This window comes from Dipodomys ordii, unplaced genomic scaffold (genome assembly GCF_000151885.1).
Source record: "Dipodomys ordii isolate 6190 unplaced genomic scaffold, Dord_2.0 Scaffold132, whole genome shotgun sequence".
Classification (NCBI taxonomy): domain Eukaryota; kingdom Metazoa; phylum Chordata; class Mammalia; order Rodentia; family Heteromyidae; genus Dipodomys; species Dipodomys ordii.
Window position 1 is genome coordinate 4,625,409 of NW_012267348.1, and position 19,402 is coordinate 4,644,810.

At 41.3% G+C, this 19,402-nt stretch overlaps 3 protein-coding genes across 8 annotated transcripts in view; 2 read left to right on the plus strand and 1 right to left on the minus strand.

The window, feature by feature from the left end:
- The window catches only part of Nek4 (NIMA-related kinase 4), a 32,385-nt gene extending 29,173 nt beyond the window's left edge, over positions 1-3,212 (plus strand). Inside the window, exon 15 of the mRNA XM_013030723.1 lies at positions 2,192-3,212. Within this exon, the coding sequence (XP_012886177.1) occupies positions 2,192-2,284 (93 nt within the window). The 3' untranslated portion in view covers positions 2,285-3,212. The remainder of the gene's footprint in view (positions 1-2,191) is intronic.
- A 3,085-nt stretch (positions 3,213-6,297) lies between these two features.
- Positions 6,298-8,332, minus strand: Spcs1 (signal peptidase complex subunit 1 homolog (S. cerevisiae)). Its single transcript, XM_013030751.1, has 4 exons — positions 8,117-8,332; positions 7,770-7,829; positions 7,599-7,685; positions 6,298-6,541 (listed from the first exon to the last, which is right to left on the minus strand). The coding sequence occupies exons 1-4, from the start codon at positions 8,330-8,332 to the stop codon at positions 6,416-6,418; spliced, it is 489 nt and encodes a 162-aa protein (XP_012886205.1). The 3' UTR covers positions 6,298-6,415.
- Positions 8,333-8,360: 28 nt separating this feature from the next.
- Positions 8,361-19,030, plus strand: Glt8d1 (glycosyltransferase 8 domain containing 1). Of its 6 annotated transcripts, none has more exons than XM_013030757.1 (11): positions 8,361-8,690; positions 9,692-9,749; positions 11,483-11,536; positions 11,621-11,719; positions 14,942-15,155; positions 17,459-17,576; positions 17,779-17,863; positions 17,931-18,043; positions 18,295-18,461; positions 18,553-18,662; positions 18,808-19,030. In XM_013030757.1, the coding sequence occupies exons 3-11, from the start codon at positions 11,521-11,523 to the stop codon at positions 18,996-18,998; spliced, it is 1,113 nt and encodes a 370-aa protein (XP_012886211.1). In that variant the 5' UTR covers positions 8,361-8,690; positions 9,692-9,749; positions 11,483-11,520; the 3' UTR covers positions 18,999-19,030. The 6 variants fall into 6 exon arrangements, with proteins under 6 accessions (XP_012886211.1, XP_012886209.1, XP_012886207.1 ...); XM_013030755.1 differs by having other exon boundaries at positions 9,695-9,749; XM_013030753.1 differs by lacking the exon at positions 9,692-9,749.
- Positions 19,031-19,402: the final 372 nt, after the last annotated feature.

The following is a 19,402-nucleotide window of genomic DNA, read 5'->3' on the forward strand; positions in this document are numbered from 1 at the left end:
AAAAAAAAAAAAAAAAAGATGTGATGAGTTTTCCATACCCTTGACAATACTTATCTAGTTGAGTATAGTTAATCTTTTGTTAAATTGATTTCATTTGTATTTCATTGATGATGATAATCACCTTCTCATATACTCATAGCCATTTGCATATTATCTTTGGTGTAATGTCTTTTGCCTGTTTTAAACTTAGCCTATTTGTTGCCTATTTAGTTGTGAAATTTCTTTGTATTGTCTAGATACAGGTTGCTTACCAAATAGATGCATATCCTCTAAGTTTGGGGGAATGGGAGGATGTCTTTTCACTTTTAAAATAGTATTCTTTGAACTACTAAAATTGTTAGTTGGTGAGTATAATTCAGCTATTGTATTTTTTAAACTTTAAAATGTTTTTTGGTGGTACTGGAGTTTGAACTCTGGGCTTTGCACTTGTTAAGCAAGTCTTTCCACTTTAGCCAGGCCTCCTACCCCTTTAACACTAGTTACTTTTTTGTGCTGATACTGGGGCTTGAACTTAGCATGTTTTTTCTTTTCTTTTTTCTTCTGTGTGTGTGTGTGTGTTGGTACTGGGGCTTGAATTCCAGGCTTGACCACTGTCACTTAGCTTCCACTTGACTTTCTTGATTATATCTGATGCTCTACCACTTGAGCCATACCTGCAAGTCATTTTGCTGATTAATTGGAGATGGAATCTTGCAAACTTTTCTGACTAGGGTTGGTCTCAGTCCTCCAGGCCTCAAACTCCTGAGCAGCTAGAATTACAGGTGTGAGTCACTAGCACTTGGCTTTAGTTCTAGGTGTGCATGTATGTGCATGTGTGTGTGTGTGTTTTGCTAGTCCTAAGGGTTAAACTTAGGGGCTAGGCACTCACTGCTCAAGGCTGGTACTCTCCCACTTAAGCCACACCTCCATTTCTGGCTTTTTTGTTTTCGAGTGGTTGGTTAACTGGAGATAAAAAGTCTCACAGACTTTGTTTATTTGCCCAGTCCTGAGGCTTGAACTCAGAGGCTGGGCACTGTCCCTGAGCTTCTTTTTTGTACAAGGATAGCACTCTACTACTTGAGCCCAAAGTGCCACTTCTGGCTTTTTCTTTTCTTTCTTTTTTTTTTAAATGCTGGTACTGAGGAATTGAACCCCAGGCTTCATGCATGCTAGGCAAGCACTCTACCACTAAGCCACATTCCTTAGTCCCTCTCAAAGACTTTTCTACCTGGTGTTGTACCACGATTCTCAGCTCTTAACTGCCTGAGTAGTTAGGATACAGGCATGAGCTAGACACCCAGCTAGGTTATACATTTTCAACTAAAGTACCACCAAAATGATATGGTGTCATCAGTAAACTCTATCAGGAATTTCAGGATATCCTTAACACATTGTTATTTTCACTTCAAGTATTTCTTGAAACAAATAAACATCAGATGTCACACAGTACTTATTACTAGTCAGATTGATTCATGTATTGGCTATTGGTAATTTGTGTTGTTTTAAAATGTATAGGATTTACATCGACATAAATATATAAATGAATTTGACAGATTATCTATGTGATATTTTATTTCATTAGTTCTACTATTCTAATATGGTTGGGATTATTTTATACTGTAAGAACTCCTTGTAAGGGTTGTCAAAAGGAAAAGCCCATGCAGTTCAGGCAGAAGAAAGTATATTAGGAAAGAGAGAGAAAAACCAAACTGTCAGCCTGTGCAAGGTGGAGACATGAGGAGCAAGAGAGCTTATGAAGGGAAGAGACCATATAGGGGAAGGTGGGGGAAGATGGGAGCATGGGTGTGGCCACAACAGATGTGGAGGCACGCTCAGAGGATGGGGAAATGACCTCAGAGCCTAGGAGACCTCCCACTGCCCCAAGCATGCCAGTTGCCTGGGTTACAGATGTTGGGCAAGGACTTAAAACAGGGTACACTGGGAGAAAACCAAGGGAAGGGGTCATTTTTCCTGGGCAGACCTAACACTCCTTATACATTAGTGCTACTAATCCTTTGGCATGAATGTAAATATTTTCCCCAGTTATTCTTTGCTCTTTTATATTCATGGTTTTTTAAAAAAAATCTCCAGGTTTTAACTTTTTACGTAAATATAACTTTTTCTCATATGGACCCACTTTTGGTATCATACTTAGGAAAGCCTTCCTTCTAGGATTATAAATACTGATTTTCTTTTTATCTTTTCCAAATAGGTACGTTTACAGGAGCACATGGGTGAAAAGTATACCACTTACAGTGCAAAAGCTCGTCAGTTGAAATTTTTTGAAGAAAACATGAATTTTTGAGAATTTGTTACAATCTGTTCAAACTAAAGCTATTCTCAAAGGTTTTGTCTTAAAAAGCAAACTATTACAGTTTAGATAACATTCACCATTCTTTTATATCTCTTTGGGATTTTCTTATGGAAAAGAACAAAGTTAATATAAAGCAAGTTCAAAGACAGTAAAAAAAAAAAAGCTTTTGGTTTTCATACTCTTTTTATGAGGAAAAATGTTACATTTGTTTGATTACTGTTTACTGAGCCGAAACCAATTTTATATTTGGAACTTTATTTTTTTAAGGTACTAATTAGCTTGAAAACAGTGCCAGAAAGCATTGGTTTCAGTTATTTTATTATAGTAATAATACAACAGTAGAAACAAGTGACATGGCCAGTGATAATATCTGCTATTGTTAGGAAGTACTGTGTGTGCAATATATACATATATATATATATACACACACATATATATGTTATATATATATATTGCACACACAGAGTAGTTGAGATATATATATGTATATTGTCAATTTACTATTCTGGGAATAGATTTAAAGAATATGAAGTTCTATGTAGTATTTGAGAAACTGGTTTCCTTTTTACATAATGATGAACTGTTAATATTTTACTATGAATCCCATTTAGGTATATGAGAATTGGATCTAAAGTATTAAAATACTTTGTAAATCATGTTTTCATATATTAGTTTTATTAGATTTATATTTCTACCAGCAAGAAGTCTCTTAAACACTCTTTTTTCAATTAAGCAATTTGTGAGTAAAGTCCAGGTCCTTTAGTTATATTGAGCACATGTAATGTTTGTCTGCTGAAATATGTCTTCATGTACATCAAAATAGTTTCCTTTCTATGTATGGCTGTATATCACATCATTTGTTTGATAAGAAATACTGCCTACACAGGAAATAGTTTTTATAAAGTAAAATACAAGACCTAGCCAGTAAATTTTTACTTTGTATTTAAATGACTCTAGAAATACTCCAGATGTTCTTAGTTTCTTATAAAAATACTTTCTTCAAAAATTATACACACACAAAAATACTCTAATGAAATTTTCTTTCAGTCAGTTGTTTTTATTATGTGCTAGGTGCTTTGCCAGGAGCTGATATAGCAGTGAATAAGACAACACTTCCTTGCACAGTCTAGTTTCTGAGACCTTTTACATTGAAGAGCTTATTAGAACTCATTTGTAAAACTATCAAGCTCCAGTGCCCAGTTGGGGGAAAATCTTTGACAAATGGTTGGTCTATGTTTTGGAAATCTGCATCTTTCTGGATAATTTTAATTACATTTTTTAGTAATTATTTTCTTAGACTTATATATCCATGCTGTGTTTTGTTTAAATATTGACTCAGTTTTCAATCTACTCTTTTGCGGCTCTTCATTTTTATCTTAATTTTTTCCCCCCTCTAGTACTGTAGATTGAACTTAGGACCTTATTACACACTTGTTAGGCAGATGATCTACCATCAGAGCCAAAATGACACTCCAGCCCCCATCCCTTTTTTGTTGTTGTTGTTGCATTAATTGTCTCCAAGGGAGGCTCTTTCTATATACCTGGGCTGTGATCCTCCTACTTATGCTTCCCTCTGTCACTGGGGATAACAGAGTACAAGTTATGCCATGCCACTGTGCTTCCTGGCATCACCGAGCCAAGATCTTTTTTCCATAGAGCAGATGTTCTAATTGACAATTAACAGGTAAGCTACTGTTTTTTTGTTTTGTTTTTTGGTCTGGTTGTGGGATCTGAACTCTGGGCCTGGGCGCTGTCCCTCAGCTCTTCAGCTCAAGGCTAGAGCTCTACCACTGGAGCCACAGCGCCACTTTCAGCTTTTTTCTTTTTGCTTATGTGGTGCTGAGGAATAGAACCCAGGGCCTCATGCATGCAAGGCAAGCGCTCTATCACCTTCCCAGCCCAGGCAACTTGATTTTTAACTACATCTGGGAACTTCAGTTTAGTCACATTCATTATCAATGAGTCTTAGTTTGTTAACTTAATTTCTCAATCTTTAAAAGATTCTTTCCTGAGTTTTGCTGTGCTAATGTCTTTGCTTTCTTTCTTTTTTGGTGATGTACAGAGGAATTACAGTTATATAAGTCAGGTAATGAGTACATTGCTTTTTGAACAGTGTCACTTCTTTCCTCATTTTTTCCCAGCTTTTCCCCTCCCAATTCCCTCCACAAGTTGTGTAAGTTCATTTTCAATAATAGTGTCTAGTGAGTATTACTACTGCATTTGTTCACCCTTTGTCTATTTTTGTATTCCTTCTTACCCTCCCCCAGATAAATTTATATACAAGACAAAGGTACAGAAAACAAAACAGGGGGCTGGGAAGGTGGCTCAGTGGTAGAGCGCATGCCTTGCATGCCAGAGGCCCTGGGTTCGATTCCTGAGCACCACATAAGAAAAAAGAAAAAAGCCGGAAGTGGCGCTGTGGCTCAAGTGGTAGAGCGCTAGCCTTGAGCTGAAGAACTGAGGGATAGCGCCCAGGCCCAGAGTTCAGGCCCCATGACCGGACCCAAAAAAAAAAAAAAAGAAAACAAAACAGTAACAAGGGAGGGAAAAAAACCAAAACGCAAAATAAAAACCTCTTATTTCCATTTCTTGGAGTTAATTTTGATAAACATCATTTTATGTGCTCATATGTACAAAGCTATTAAGCCTTTTTGATTCTAAGAATAATATCCTCCTTCAGTCTCACTGTGTGAATGTCTAGAGGCCTGTATAACTTATCATGGTATAAGTAAAAGAATACACTTGGACATGCTACCTTTTCTTAACAAGCTCACAGTCTGGCAGCTCTGCATCCCACTACTGAGAAATATAACATTACTTGTAATCCTCCAACTAGCTAGGTGTGGTGGTGCGTTTCTGTAATTTCAGCACTCGGGAAAGTGAAGCAAAAAATTGTAAGTGCAAGGCCAGCCTGAGCTGCAGAGTGAGACTGTCTCAAAACAATAAAAATAAAATTCCAAGGCAGGCACCAGTGTCTCATGGCTATAATCCTTGGCTGCTCAGGAGACTGAGATCTGGGCAGGAAAGTCTGTGAGATTCTTATCTCCAATTAACCATCAAAAAACCAAAAGAAGTAGAGCTGTGGCTCAAATAGTAGAGTGCTAGCTTTGAGCAGGAAAGTTAAGTGCCTAGGCCCTAAGTTCAAGTACCAGGACTGGCACACAAACACAAAAAAATGCTCCCTTTTGCTCTGGAAAAATTGTTGTGTCACAAGTTTACATTCATACAACTTTTTAAAAAGGTGTTTGCTGTAGTTAAAAATATACCAGGAGGGGCTGGGAAGGTGGCTCAGTGGTAGAGCGCTTGCCTTGCATGCCTGAGGCCCTGGGTTTGATTTCCCAGCACCACATAAGCAAAAAAGAAAAAAGCCGGAAGTGGCGCTGTGGCTCAAGTGGTAGAGCGCTAGCCTTGAGCTGAAGAGCTGAGGGACAGCGCCCAGGCCCAGAGTTCAGGCCCCACAACCGGACCCAAAAAATATTAAAAAAAAAAAATGTACCAGGAACAGGCTGGAGACATGGCTTAAGTAGTACTGCCACACCTATACCAACATACCTCCACATGAAGTTACAGTGACAACAGTAAAAATGGTGCTTACATTTCCAGAATCACAAGCTCTTGTCTTTTACTAAGTCTTACAGACTATTCAAAGAGACCTTTTAGGTATAGACTTGCACTGAATTTTAATTAGAAAAGTCTAAATTAACTTAATGATTCATAATGAATTATAAAACCTAGTTAAATTGCACTAGCAAGCCAAGTATATGCCTACAGTCCCAGCACTGAGGAGCTGAGGAAAGTGAGTCCATGGCCAGCCCAAGTTACATAGTAAGATTCAAAAAACATGAAAAAATTGTGCTGTCATTTATGAGGCATTTATTTATACTGGAAGAAACATTGCATACTTGTTTTTGTTTTCCATTTCATAAGATTATGAGGAGTTGGTCTAAAATATAAGTCAAACACAACTGAGTTATTTCTGTCTTTGAAATATAAAGAAAACTAAATCAATATGCAATTGTGTTTATGAGCATAGGGAGTTTTAAGCTCATTATTTGGTTATGATAGCAATTTAGCTCATCTCAGAGAAAACGAAAAGTGGGTGTTGAGTCATGAAAACCCCAATCAATTATTTTTAGCATGCCTCTTAATTTTTCTATCCCCTGTTTTCTTGTCTTCTGTTCCTGAGTCTTGAACAGGTAACCATTTGAGGGGATGTCGTCGATAGATGGGCCATGGAGGAAGTGTCAGCTAGACCAAAACAGAAAAAGTGCATCTGTTATATCCATTATAAAATCATCATGCATTTAAAAATTTTTGTGTGTGTATGTGTGTGCCAGCTGTGGGGTTTGAACTCAGGGCCTGGGCACTGTCCCTGAGCTTTTGTGCTGAAGGGTAGCACTCTACCACTTGAGCCACAGCTCCACTTCAGGTTTTCAGTTGGTTAATTGGAGGGAAGAGTCTCACAGACTTTACTGCCAAGGCTAGCTATGAACGATGGATCTCAGATTTCAGCCTCCTGAGTAGCTAAGAATTACAGACTTGAGTCACCAGTGCCTGCTTTTTTTTTCATTAAGTGGTACAAAGGAGCTGCCATTTAACAAAGCAGATTATGTATTCAATATCTAGATTAATGTCACCCTTTTAAACATTCTCACCCACTCCCCCCCTCCCTTTTTTTGTCAGTCATGGGCCTGAACTCTGGGCCTGGGCACTGTCCCTCAGCTCTTCAGCTCAAGGCGTGGGCTCTACCACTTGAACCCCAATGCCACTTCCGGCTTTTTCTGCTTATGTAGTACTGAGGAATCGAACCCAGGGCCTCATGCATGCAAGGCAAGCACTTTACTACTGTGCCACCTTCCCAGCCCACTCTTAATTCTGTAGGACATACATTGGATTCTTGTCTGCATTTTCCCCTTCTTTTAATCATATATGTTTTTAAAATTACTTCAATGCTAAAGTCAACAAAACAAGACCCACAGAAGATACGATCATGTAAATGAAACAAGCCTTAGTGTTTACACATAGGGCTTTGAGACCTAAGAGAAGGGCGACAGGCAATGGTTAGCACTATGAGAAATTAATTCATACTAGCTTTGATCTCACTGCTGAAGAAAATAAGCGGTAAGGTTCTTCGCAGCTCACCAAATCTGACACTATTTAACATGCCATTGTCCCAGTGATATTAAAGAGAAACGCTGACAGGAAATTAGAGTTCACTGTGGTTCTCACTGCTAAGTCCAATCAGAGCAACCCAGTTCTGAAAGCTTAACGTTCCTGCTCACCCAAGCACCCACAAATTTCTTACCAAACACGAAAAAGCAAATCCGGCCATAACTATATAGACTGTCCACCCGAACTGTTCGGCCACGTACCCATAGATAAATCCAACTATCTAGAGACAAACAGAATATATGAAAATACAGTCAAACTAGGGAGGAAAAAAAAAGAGAGACTCAAATGTAAAACCAATACTTACTGCAGAAAAAAGAATAATTCCTTGAAACATCTGTTCAGCTAGCTTTTGTCCTTTGTAATCCTAGAAGTGAGAGGGGGGGGGGATGTGAGAGAGATTTGGTTCCGCTCCGAAGGGTTGCAGTTTCGGAACAGGACTCACATGGCAGCAAAAACGCATCTCCCCCGGCCCCTGCCCCAGTAAGCAATCAGATCCCGGGCTCCCATGGGCCTGTCAGCATCCTGACAGCGCGCGGGCGGGCGCCTGAAGAGGAGGGTGGACGGGAACCCAGGGGTTGGGGGCCGCGCGCGGAGGACGCTCGAGGCCACCGGGTCCGTGTGGCGGACGAGGACCCCAGGCCAGACCCTCACCATCTGTGTGGGGAGCGCGCTGAGGTGTTCCAGCATGGTTAGCTCCGAAGGCGGGCAGCGAGGCGAGGGCGAACGGCAGTGACGAACTGCAGCGGGCCGAATCGGACACCCAGAGTCGACTGGCGGGCCGGACAAATCCCTACGTGCGACTGCCGCGGCCCCGGAAGCGGATGTATCAGAAGGGCGGGGATAACCCTTGGCCTCGCCCTGCGCCATCGCTAGGCGACGTGCGCTTTCGCACCTGGTGGTAGCCCGGCGTCCAACCCGCGAGGGCTGTGGAGGTGGTCGAGCCGCGGCATCGCGCACCCGTGAATGGTTCGCCGTCAGGGAAACTGGGGCCAGGAGCCGAGGCTCTGCTCCGATAAATTGTTCTAAGCCACGCTTTCGCGGCCTAACGGCTGCCTACGCGCGCTGCGTCTCCATGGCGACGGCGTTTTCTCAGCGAGGACCCCGGCGGCGAGGCTGCCCCGCGGCGCCTGCTGGGCACCTCGCTCTCGCTGCTAGAGCCACACCGTCGGGCTGGGAGCTGTGGTTGTGGCCCTGGGCGGCTGCCGCGGAGGTCGTGGGCGAGCAGGTGAGCGAGCTTGGCTCGGAGTGCCGGGGACGCGGGCGGCCTTGCGGAGGGCTGGGGCCTGGGACCTGCGGCGCGGGCGCTGAGCTGGCGGGGCGGGCCGGGGCGCGGGCAGTGGCGGCGGCTCCTCCTCTTCTCAGGGAAGGTAAGGGCGGCCGTGACTAGGGGTGAGGGGGCTGGCTTGTCGGACCTGGCCTTTACCCCGTGTGACAGCCTGGCGGGACCCCCATAACGTCACCTCTCCATTCCCCCTGAGCCTAGTAGAGGGGCCGTAGTTAGAATTAGTAGATCCCCGAGCCGCATCTTTGCAAGAAAAGGCTCGGTCGCATCTCACACCGCTTGGGGAAAGCTGGGTCCCCAGCGGGGGTCCCAAGCTTGGCCCACCGCCCTGCCAGCCAGCTTATCTGGTCACAAACCCAGGTTGGGCCTCCCAATGGAGACTGGTTCCCTGAGTCCGTTACAAGGCTGGTGTTTGACTGATCTCAAAAGCTTAGGTCCTCTCGGACATGTGAGGTAGGTGGAGTGGCCATGACCTGTGAACGTTCTGGGAGAACCCAGCCCTTGGTCTCTGCCCTCTGCCATCTATAGGGTCCATCCCTTCGCGCGGGGAGGCCTGTGGCTGCTGCCTGCGTTCACTCTGCCTGCCAGTTCTCCTAGCACGTACTGTCAGCCGGTGGATCCGGCTGTGACCCAGAGACTAGGCTCTTGCCTAGAGCACTCTCTCAAAAGGAGACAGCCACGTCACTCCCCAAAATCTGCCACGGCTGGATTAGCCTCTGGGGAAATTGGAGGCCTGGTGCTCTGGGAGATGCAGCTCCGCGTGAGGGATGGGACAAGTTTGTGTTGTAGAGTGGCTGTCATTACTCATGCCTCCAGTAATATGCAGAACCTTTTGTTGCTTTTCTGGTCTCAGAGGAGCCAGTGCAGGGAAGGGCTAGAGTTTATGCTGTCTCCTTCCTTCTTCCCTTGTATTATGCATTTGAAGTGTTTCTCTGTTGTATGAGCAGGTGTATTCCAGCCCTCTTCAAGAGCATTTCGTGGGATATCAGTTGCTGTAAAGAAGTAAGTTATTTCAACTATAAAATTAAGAGAAAAAGAGAGGTGTGTGTGCTAGTCCTGGGGCTTGAACTCAGAGTCTGGGCTCTGTCCCTGAGCTTTCTTGCTCAAGGCTAGCACTCTTACCATTTGAGCCACGCCCCCACTTAGGCTTTCTGGTAGTTAATTGGAGATTAGAGTTTCACAGATTTTCTTGCCCGTGCTGCTTCTAACAATAAACCTCTGATCTCAGCTTCCTGGGTAACTAGGATTACAGGCGTGAGCCACCGGATCCTAGTTGGCAGATTTCTTCTAATAGTGAGTGCATACTCCATTGTGGAAAAAGGTTCTAAATGCAAGTGGTTTCTGCTTTGCTCACCTATTTAAGTGCTAGAATTGGGTGTAGAGTTTGGGGTGGTTCCCTCCTAACTGGAATAGCACAAATTCATGTGTCTCTCAATGCATATTCGGTCTTGTAACTGCCACTAAAAGTGAACCAGCTAGTAGTTACTGTTCCTTTGTACTAGTATGTAGCTGGGATTTATTGGAGTGAAATTGTTTTATCCAGTCTTGGTGGAAGTTGTCTAAAAACAGATGTTAGAATTTTATCTGAGTTACTCTCAATCTGCTAGCTTCTGTAGGTAAGACAAATCACAAGGAGAGAGACGTTATAGGGTATATAATGTGTATGCTTTAGAGATAAAGTTCATTGTTATACTGAATATGTATTTCTCTGGAAAGAAATGTCTTAAATTGTTCTTTAGGCATACTTTCCCTCATGTACTCAACACACCCACACCTTACACACCTTTGGCAATACTAGAACCACATCCTCAGCCCTTTTGGCTTTAGTTTTCAAATAGTATCTTGCATTTATGTCCCACCTGGCTTGGCCTAAGATCCTATTTATGATTTCTGTTTATCTAGGATGACAGGCATGATAATACCACTGTGGTATTATCATCACTGTGGGACTGGACACAACTTTTTTAATTTTTTTGAGATATCTTCTTGCCATATAGCCTATGTTGGTCTAGAACTCAGTGATCCTTCCCCTTCCATCTCCTGAGAGGTGGGATTACAGGTGTGCATCTTCATACCTGGCTAAATACAACCTTCTTACAAGATGGACAGTCAAGACAGGAAGGTCAGAAAAAAATCCGTTTTTTTTTAAAAAGCAGTTTTAAATTTTTTGAAAGTAACACTTTTACCTTCACATTACTTTGTCATAGACATCTGTGTCTTTTGTGCTCTAACTTAAGGTCTAGGCACTGTCCCTGAGATTTTTTTTTTTGCTCAAGGCTAGGGCTCTACCACTTGAGCCACAGCTCCACTATAGCTTTTGGGTGGTTAACTAGAGATAAGAGTCTCATGGAGTTTCCTGCCTGGACTAGCTTTGAACCCCAGTCCTTAAATCACAGCCTTCTGAGTATCATGAACTACCGGCACCAGGCCATGCCTAAATTGAAGTAAGAATCTTGAGTAAAAATTTATTCTGAAATTAAAAACTCCAGGCTTTTCCCCTAATAGTGTTTCTTTTGCTTTTCATCTGGTGTCATATATAAGGCTAAGGCTATGTATTTTTCCAAGGTATTTGAAAGTTATTTTCCAAGTTCTTAGGAATATCATAAAATTTTCAGACCTAAAAATTGGATTCTTGTAAACTTACTAGTTCAAACAAGTTTCTGGAAGAATAATGTACTTTGTTCCTATGTGAATAAGTGTGTAGGCATTTTGATGACCATTCTTTTGTTTCACAGGATTAATAACTAATATTTATATAAGACAGAAGAAAAAGATGTCATTCCGTAAAGGTATGTTTGTTCTATCTCTCAATGTTGTTTTTATATTAATCAAAGGCAAGGAGATGTAATTTAGGTTTTTCTCATCTGTTTCAGTAAACATCGTCATCTTGATCTTGGCTGTTGTTCTCTTCTTACTGGTTTTGCATCATAACTTCCTCAGCCTGAGCAGTCTGCTAAGGAATGAGGTTTCAGGTACAGGTACCTTATAATGCCTTATAAACTGTTGAGAAATTGGGGTTCCTTGTGTCCCATATATTAACTCACATCTCTATATTAAAAACCACCACAACAACAAAACCTTGTTTCTAGGCCTTAGAAGTGCTATAGAAGATTCAAAGGCATGGTAGGTACTTATTCTATTCTTGGATGCCTTGTACAATATAGTCACTAGCTAAGGATTTGAGCTGATAAAATATTCCTTTCCACCAAATCAAGAACATTACAGAACTTGCTCAGCAGGCTGGGCTTCAGAAGATGGGCAGGAAAGTCTGTGAGAGTCTTATCTCCAGTTAACCAGCAGAAAACCAGAAGCAGCTGTAGCTCAAAAGTGGTAGAGTACTAGCCTTGAGCACAAGCTCAAGGACAGGCCCAGGTCCTGAGTTCAAGCCCTGCATCCAACAGCAACAAAAAAAGATGGGTGGGGACATGTCTCAGTTATTTGATACGTGCTCTGTCACTACAGTGTTAAGTCTAGCTACTTTCCTTCAACTGCAACTTTTCTTTAACTTGAGCAATCACATCAGGACAGTAGTAATACTACAGAAATCATAAAGGCTTATCAGCTTAAATTATTTATTGTATAATTGTACTGCAAGTTGCTTTAGTTGTTCATACTGCCCCACCTTAATATTGAGAAATGTTTGAGGCATCTGGGTATTTGTCAAAATCTTTTTCTTTTTTGCCGGTTGTGGAGCTTGGCCTGTGGGCTGTCCCTCAGCTCTTCAGCTCAAGGCTAGTGCTCTGTCACTTGAGCAACAGCATCACATCCGGTTTTCTGGTGGTTTATTGGAGAGAAGAGTCTCACAAACTTTCCTGCCTGGGCTGGCTTTGAACTGCAGTCCTCAGATCTCAGTCTTCTGAGTAGCTAGGATTACAAGAAGCATGAGCCACCAGCACCCAGCCTGTCAAGATCATTTTGAAGCCAAGTATGGGGGAACATGCCTGTAATCTCAGCACTCAGGAGGCTGATGCAGGAGGAAGTTTCAGCCTGGGCTACACAGGGAGTCCTTGTCTGAAATAACAAAAAGCCCAAGAGCATTTTTGAATTGCTAATTACCATAGTTGAACAAAGCAAGAAAAGAACAGTAACTTTCCCTAACTTTCTTTTAGTGCTGATAGAATGCCTGTTTTGTTTTGCTTTGTTTTTGGTGCTGGGGATTAAATTGCAGGCTCTTGTTTATACTAAGCATGTGCTATACCACTGAGCTTCAGCTCCAGCTCTGATAGCTTGTTTTATAATTGTGTGTAGTGAAATATATATGTATTAAAAATGCATGCTTTTGGGCTGGGAATGTAGCTTAGTGGTAGAGTGTTTGTCTAGCATGCATGAAGCCCTGGGTGTGATTCTTCAGTACCATAGAAAAAGCCAGAAGTGGCATTGTGGCTCAAGTGGTAGAGCACTAGCCTTGAGCAAAAGCAGCTTAGGGACAGTGCCCAGGCCCTAAGGTCAAGTCCCAGACTGGCAAAAAACCAAAATTAAAAAAAAAAAAACTTACATGCTTCTGGTGGAAGTAGTAATGTGGGTACTTTGTTCACTGCTTTATCCCCCTTGCCCAAGAATGATTGATGACATACTGGTTGTATTCAATAATAATTGAGTGAATAACTTAATTGACTCAAGATAATCATTATAAAAAAATTAGCCTGGTACCTCCAGTCTCTTTATGTATATATTTTTTTCCTGTATAGTTGAGACTACTAAATTATATATGACATGTTTTTCCTTATGATTTTGTCATAAGTATATATGATAGTAAAAACTCTTTATATGTGATTTTAGTACCAATAAGATCTCTTGTGTCCAAGGAAATTAACTTATGGTATAATAACTCCCATGCCTTTTAAAACATACAATATTATATATAATATACACATGAATCCCTACCATATAATGGAGAATACACAGTATGTATGAATATGCTACATATAATACACGTTTCTTCTTGTGAGACTTATTAAAAAGTGTGAGAATCATACCGAAAGGAGGGTAATAAACAATTGTAAATAAAAAAGGAAGTTTATACTGGGTGCCAGTGGCTTTTGCCTATAATCCTAGCTACTCAGGAAGTTGAGATCTGAGGATTGAAGTTTGACCCAGCCTGGGCAGGAAACTCTTTATCTCCAATTAAGCACCCAAAGTGGAACTGTGGCTCAAGTGGTAGAGCACTATCCTTCGGCAAAAATGCTTAAGAGACCACCTAGGCCCTGAGTTGATGCCCCAGTTACCAGGACAATAAAGAGGTTACAGAACAAATTTTTTCAGATATGCTCATGCACTTTTTCAAAATGTGGTTTGAACTTATTGCTAGGCAAGCAGTCTCCCACTTGACACTCTCCCCGACCTATTTCCTTATTTTTTGTGTTTGCTTAGGGCCAGCTTCAGACAGCTATTCTTGCACAGCTGTGATTATACTCCTGGCTTGTTTTTTTTTGCAATAAGGTCTTGCTGTTTAACTTTTATTTTTTGCCCATCTCTGCCTCCCTTGTAGCGAGTATTACATATACACACTATCATACCTGGCCCTGCTCTCGTCTAATCCAGAAACTTCTATTAATTTCATGTCTACTTAGGTTTAAAAATAAATATTTCTATGTTTACAAATATAGCAAGCCCTCTACTGCTTGAGCCATGCTCTTAACCCATTTGATGCTTCCAATATTGTCCTTAAAAGAAATAGCGATATGATGATTAGGTCAAAGACCATGTACTTATTTATGATTCTTCATACAAATGGCCACAGTATATTTTAGAAAGGTTCTGTTAACTTTTCTAATGCTGTATCAAAGTGTTTCATGCCTTTTTTTAATCCTTCCACTTTTCCAAAAGCTTGACTAGAAAAACATAATTTGAGACTGGTCTAGATACTGAAATTTAATAAGTTAAATTGTCACCATAATCTTCACCATTCCTCTTTCCATGTCTGTCCAAAGCTCATGAGAACCAGGTGCCCAGTGGCTTATGTGTTTCACTCTAGCTACTTAGGAGTCTGAGATCTTGTGGATCAAGATTCAAGGTCAGCTCAGGCAGAAAAGCACCCTAAACTCATTCTATGAGCCCAGCAAAAACTGGCTCAAAGAGTAGTGCACCAGCTATCAAGTGCTAGTCCTTAAGTTCAAAACCTCTTACTGCAAAAAAAAACAACAAAAAAATGAGATTGTTTTATCCTATTGCCTGCTTTTGTTTGCTCTTTTCAGATTCAGGAATTCTGGGGCTTCAACCCATTGCCTTTGTCCCCAATGCTCCTCGACATTTGGTAGATAGGAGAGGAGAGGAGATTCCTGTGGTCATTGCTGCATCTGAAGACAGGCTTGGAGGGGCCATTGCAGCCATAAACAGTGTTCAGCACAACACTCACTCCAATGTGATTTTCTACATTGTTACCCTAAACAACACAGCAGACCATCTGCGGTGAGTTTTCATTGCATGATTCAGCTTCTAATGGATGCTCTAGAGTAGGCCAGCTGCCAATTCATGAACTGTCTTAGAGTATACATGTTTACATAATTGAGGTTATGACAATGTAAGATGCATGTGACATTTTTCCACATGACTGTATAAGCAGGAATACTATAAAGAACTTATGCCAAGAAGTAAACAAATTATCACTATTCCTATTACTACTGAGTTGCTGTTTCAGCAATAAGACTGATGGTTTCATGCTAATGTGGTGAGGTTGTAAGCAAATACTGATCCAAGTCTTAGTGTATATTGATTAGGGGAACCTTGTAGCCCATTTTTCCTCTGTAATTAGAGTAAAAATACTCAATTTAGAGGTTGTGGCAAATGAAAGAGAAATTATATAGAATACTTAGTTGGGCAAGATGGCTTAAGCCTGTAATTCTAGCTAGCCACTTAGGAGGCAGAGATCAGGGGACTATAGTTGAAGGTCAGCTGAGGCAAAATGGCTGGGCATGGTGGTATGCACCAGCTTTCACGGGAAGCACATCTGGGCTATTCCCCGGCAACATGGGGAAATCACAAGCAAGAGGACCAGCCAAAGCTGGCCTGGAACCTACCTATAAAACAACAAATGCTACTTAAACCCAAGTGAGAGTATTCATGCTTTGGTACTGGCACCAAAAGAAAAAAGACTAGAAGTGTGTTAACATGGTAGAGTGCTTTGCACAGCAAATATGACATGGCTCTGTTCTACCCAGTACTAACAAAAACACACCTAGCTCATAGTAATTGCTTGTAAGTCTTAACATTTTACTTATAGTTAATGCAAACACAATGGACTCTCATTTGTGAAAATTAAAGTTTATTGCAAGAAACTGCTTAACATTTACCTGTGTTCTGAAACATGAACTATCATATGGCTATTTCCATGGCTCATGTTTAGTTTATGAAAGCTGTGACTTCAGAACCCTTGCAAGATGTAGAAACATACTGCTTAAAATAGACCATAGAGGGGCTGGGAAGGTGGCTCAGTGGTAGAGTGCTTGCCTTGCATGCATGAGGCCCTGGGTTCGATTCCTCAGCACCACATAAGCAAAAAGAAAAAAAAATAGACCATAGAAATGACACTAAATGTTCCCCAAACGCTTATTTAAAATAGATGACAAGAAATGTGTTTACTTCTTCAGGTTCTTAACAGAGCTTCAGACTTCAGTGGATCAAGAATTACTTAGGGTTGTCATGGTGAATTAATTCATTATATAGGTAACAGACTACTTGCTAGCTTGTTACCTTTCACTACCATTGCAATTTGGGGGCAAGTACTGAGTTTGAACTCAAGATCTTGTACTTGCTAGGCAGGCACTCTTGAACCACAACTCCTTTTTTGGTCTTTTTTAAAACCTTGCCCCATGTTTGGACTATGATTTTTACTTTTTTGGGGTGGAGGGGAGGGGGTTCACAAGCTTGAATTCAGGGCCTAGGCCCTGTTCCTAAGCTTTTTCACTCAAGGCTAGCACTCTAGCACTTCTTTCGGGAATATAATTTTCTTGCACTTGCTGGATTCTTGTATGAGACTCCTATGCCCAGCTTTTTTCTTTTGGGGGTGGGAAATGGTACTTCAGTACTGTCTTGATCTCCTCATTACAGGATCCAGCCACTGGTATCTACCACTACCACTATTCTTTGACTTTTTTTTCCCCAGGGTATTTGGAAAGTTAAGAATTGAATCTCTGGGGGCTGGGAAGGTGGCTCAGTGGTAGAGCGCTTGCCTTGTATGCATGAGGCCCTGGGTTCAATTCCTCAGCACCACACAAGCAAAAGAAGAAAAAAGCCTGAAGTAGCGCTGTGGCTCAAGTGGTAGAGCGCTAGCCTTGAGCTGAAGAGCTGAGGGACAGCACCCAGGCCCAGAGTTCAGGCCCCACGACCGGACCAAAAAAAAAAACAAAAAACAACAAAGAATTGAATCTCTGGCCAGGCATGGTAGTGCACATTTGTAATTCCAGTACTTGGTAGATTGAGGCAGGTGGCTTGAAACACTGGATACATATGTAGCCTGGGCAGTGCCATAACCAAAATTGAGTCATCCATGTGTTGGTGGCTACAGAGTTTTAGTATACCAGTCTTAGTTGACAGCCATATGGTAGCAATATCTACATTTCAGATGAAAAACCAAGGAAGGAACATGGAAACGTTTGTTACTAGTGAATTTTAAAGCATAGTGTATGCCCTCATTAGAAATGGATAAGGTTATGTATGGCTTGGAAATATGACTATTTAAAGCTGAAATGCAGCCCTCACCCCCTTTTTATCAGGTCCTGGCTCAACAGTGGTTCTCTGAAAACCATCAAGTACAAAATTGTGAATTTTGACACTAAACTTTTGGAAGGGAAAATAAAGGAGGATCCTGACCAGGGGGAATCTATGAAACCAGTGAGTTCCCTGTATCTGTTAGTACTTGGGCATTATTTTAGAATACTGTGGGTATAGTACAAGTCAGTCCCTGGGAACCAAATCCAGAGGGTGCTAAGATTCCTTTAGTTATCTTATGCAAGGTCTCAGATGTCTTTGTAGCTTCTATGTAAATAAAAGTATAGCCACTGGATCCTATGTCAATGTTCCTTTCCTTTTCCAGTTAATCTTTGCAAGATTCTACTTGCCAATCCTGGTTCCCAGTGCAAAGAAGGCCATATACGTGGATGATGATGTGATTGTGCAAGGTATTAAAGATGGGAGGAACAGGGAATCTTAAGGGACTACGGAATGTTTTAACCATGTCCATTTCAGGTGATATTCTTGCCCTGTATAATACACCACTGAAGCCAGGACACGCTGCTGCATTTTCAGATGACTGTGATTCAGCTTCCACTAAAGTTCTCATCCGTGGAGCAGGGAACCAGGTATACAACTTTAATGTGAAGGAGTGGCAAATTTAGGGAACTCATTTCTGATATATATTTCATAATTATTTCCCCTCCAAACTCGTCTTTCTGTTGTTTCATTTATAAACATGTCAACCTAATTCTTGAACATCTGTTTTGTGAAGCCAGTCCTAAAAGTCACTTTTGTTAGTAAAAACCCAAGAAGCCAATTTTTAGCCAGCTTATTTTTGCTAGCTAGAAACTATTTTTGTTCCTGTTTGTGTTTTCAGTACAATTACATTGGCTATCTTGACTATAGAAAGGAAAGAATTCGGAAGCTTTCCATGAAAGCCAGCACATGTTCCTTTAATCCTGGAGTTTTTGTTGCAAATCTGACAGAATGGAAGAGACAGAATATAACTAACCAGCTGGAAAAATGGATGAAACTCAATGTAGAGTAAGTAACTGGAATTTTCAAACTCTTGGATTTCAACTAACAGGATTTGGTCAGTATTGTTCACTAAACGTTTGTTGTCTGCTCCACCAAGAGAGGGACTCTACAGAACACTGGCTGGCAGCATTACAACACCTCCTCTGCTTATTGTATTTTATCAACAGCACTCCACAATTGACCCCATGTGGAATGTCCGCCACCTTGGTAAGTACAAGTAAAATCAGCAATTAGAATGTAAAGACAGGCCTGTCCTGAGATGAAAAATGTGTGGTTATCTTAAATTTTCGGTAGCTTAGTTTGGCTGCCTAATGACTGGTACAATCACATTGCTCTTTCTCTCAACTGTAAGGTTCCAGTGCTGGAAAACGGTATTCGCCCCAGTTTGTAAAGGCTGCCAAGTTACTCCATTGGAATGGACACTTTAAGCCATGGGGAAGAACTGCTTCATACATAGACATATGGGAAAAATGGTACATTCCAGATCCAACAGGCAAATTCAGCCTAATCCGAAGACATACAGAGATGTCAAACATAAAGTAAAATAGAATAAACTATAACCATTTCTCAGGAAATCCTGTTGGATCCATGTGTGGCCATGCTAGGCTTCCATGCCTATGTGGAGCAATCCACAAATGAAATGTTTCAGAAGTTCAGTAAAGATACCAAATTGCCTTGTTTGGCAAAGACTGTCCATCTCTGCCTCACCAAGTGTTGCCTACCACAATGCTCATTGACCAGAATGGACTAAGGCTGGTAACTAAGTATACAGCTAATTTAAGAACTGCTGCTTGGTTTTAATTTTGTAACCTGTGGCCTCATCTGTAAATAAAACCTAATTTTTTTTCCCCCAAGACTGTGCTTCCAGGAGACTTCTTTTTATGCAGAAGACACTTTTTAAACAGTTTTGATAGTTTAATGTCATATATACACCATGATCCATATTA

What these genes read in the sequence shown, in the direction of transcription:
- Glt8d1 (XM_013030757.1), top strand. An exon ending in AACACAGCAGACCATCTGCG is followed by an intron (nt 15,156 to 17,458) that starts GTGAGTTTTCAT and finishes CCTTTTTATCAG; the next exon opens with GTCCTGGCTCAACAGTGGTT. An exon ending in AGGGGGAATCTATGAAACCA is followed by an intron (nt 17,577 to 17,778) that starts GTGAGTTCCCTG and finishes TTCCTTTTCCAG; the next exon opens with TTAATCTTTGCAAGATTCTA.
- Spcs1 (XM_013030751.1), bottom strand. Translation starts at nt 8,332, where the DNA reads ATGGCGCAGGGCGAGGCCAAGGGTTATCCCCGCCCTTCTGATACATCC. An exon ending in GCGCGCTCCCCACACAGATG is followed by an intron (nt 7,830 to 8,116) that starts GTGAGGGTCTGG and finishes TCTCACTTCTAG; the next exon opens with GATTACAAAGGACAAAAGCT. An exon ending in GAATTATTCTTTTTTCTGCA is followed by an intron (nt 7,686 to 7,769) that starts GTAAGTATTGGT and finishes GTTTGTCTCTAG; the next exon opens with ATAGTTGGATTTATCTATGG.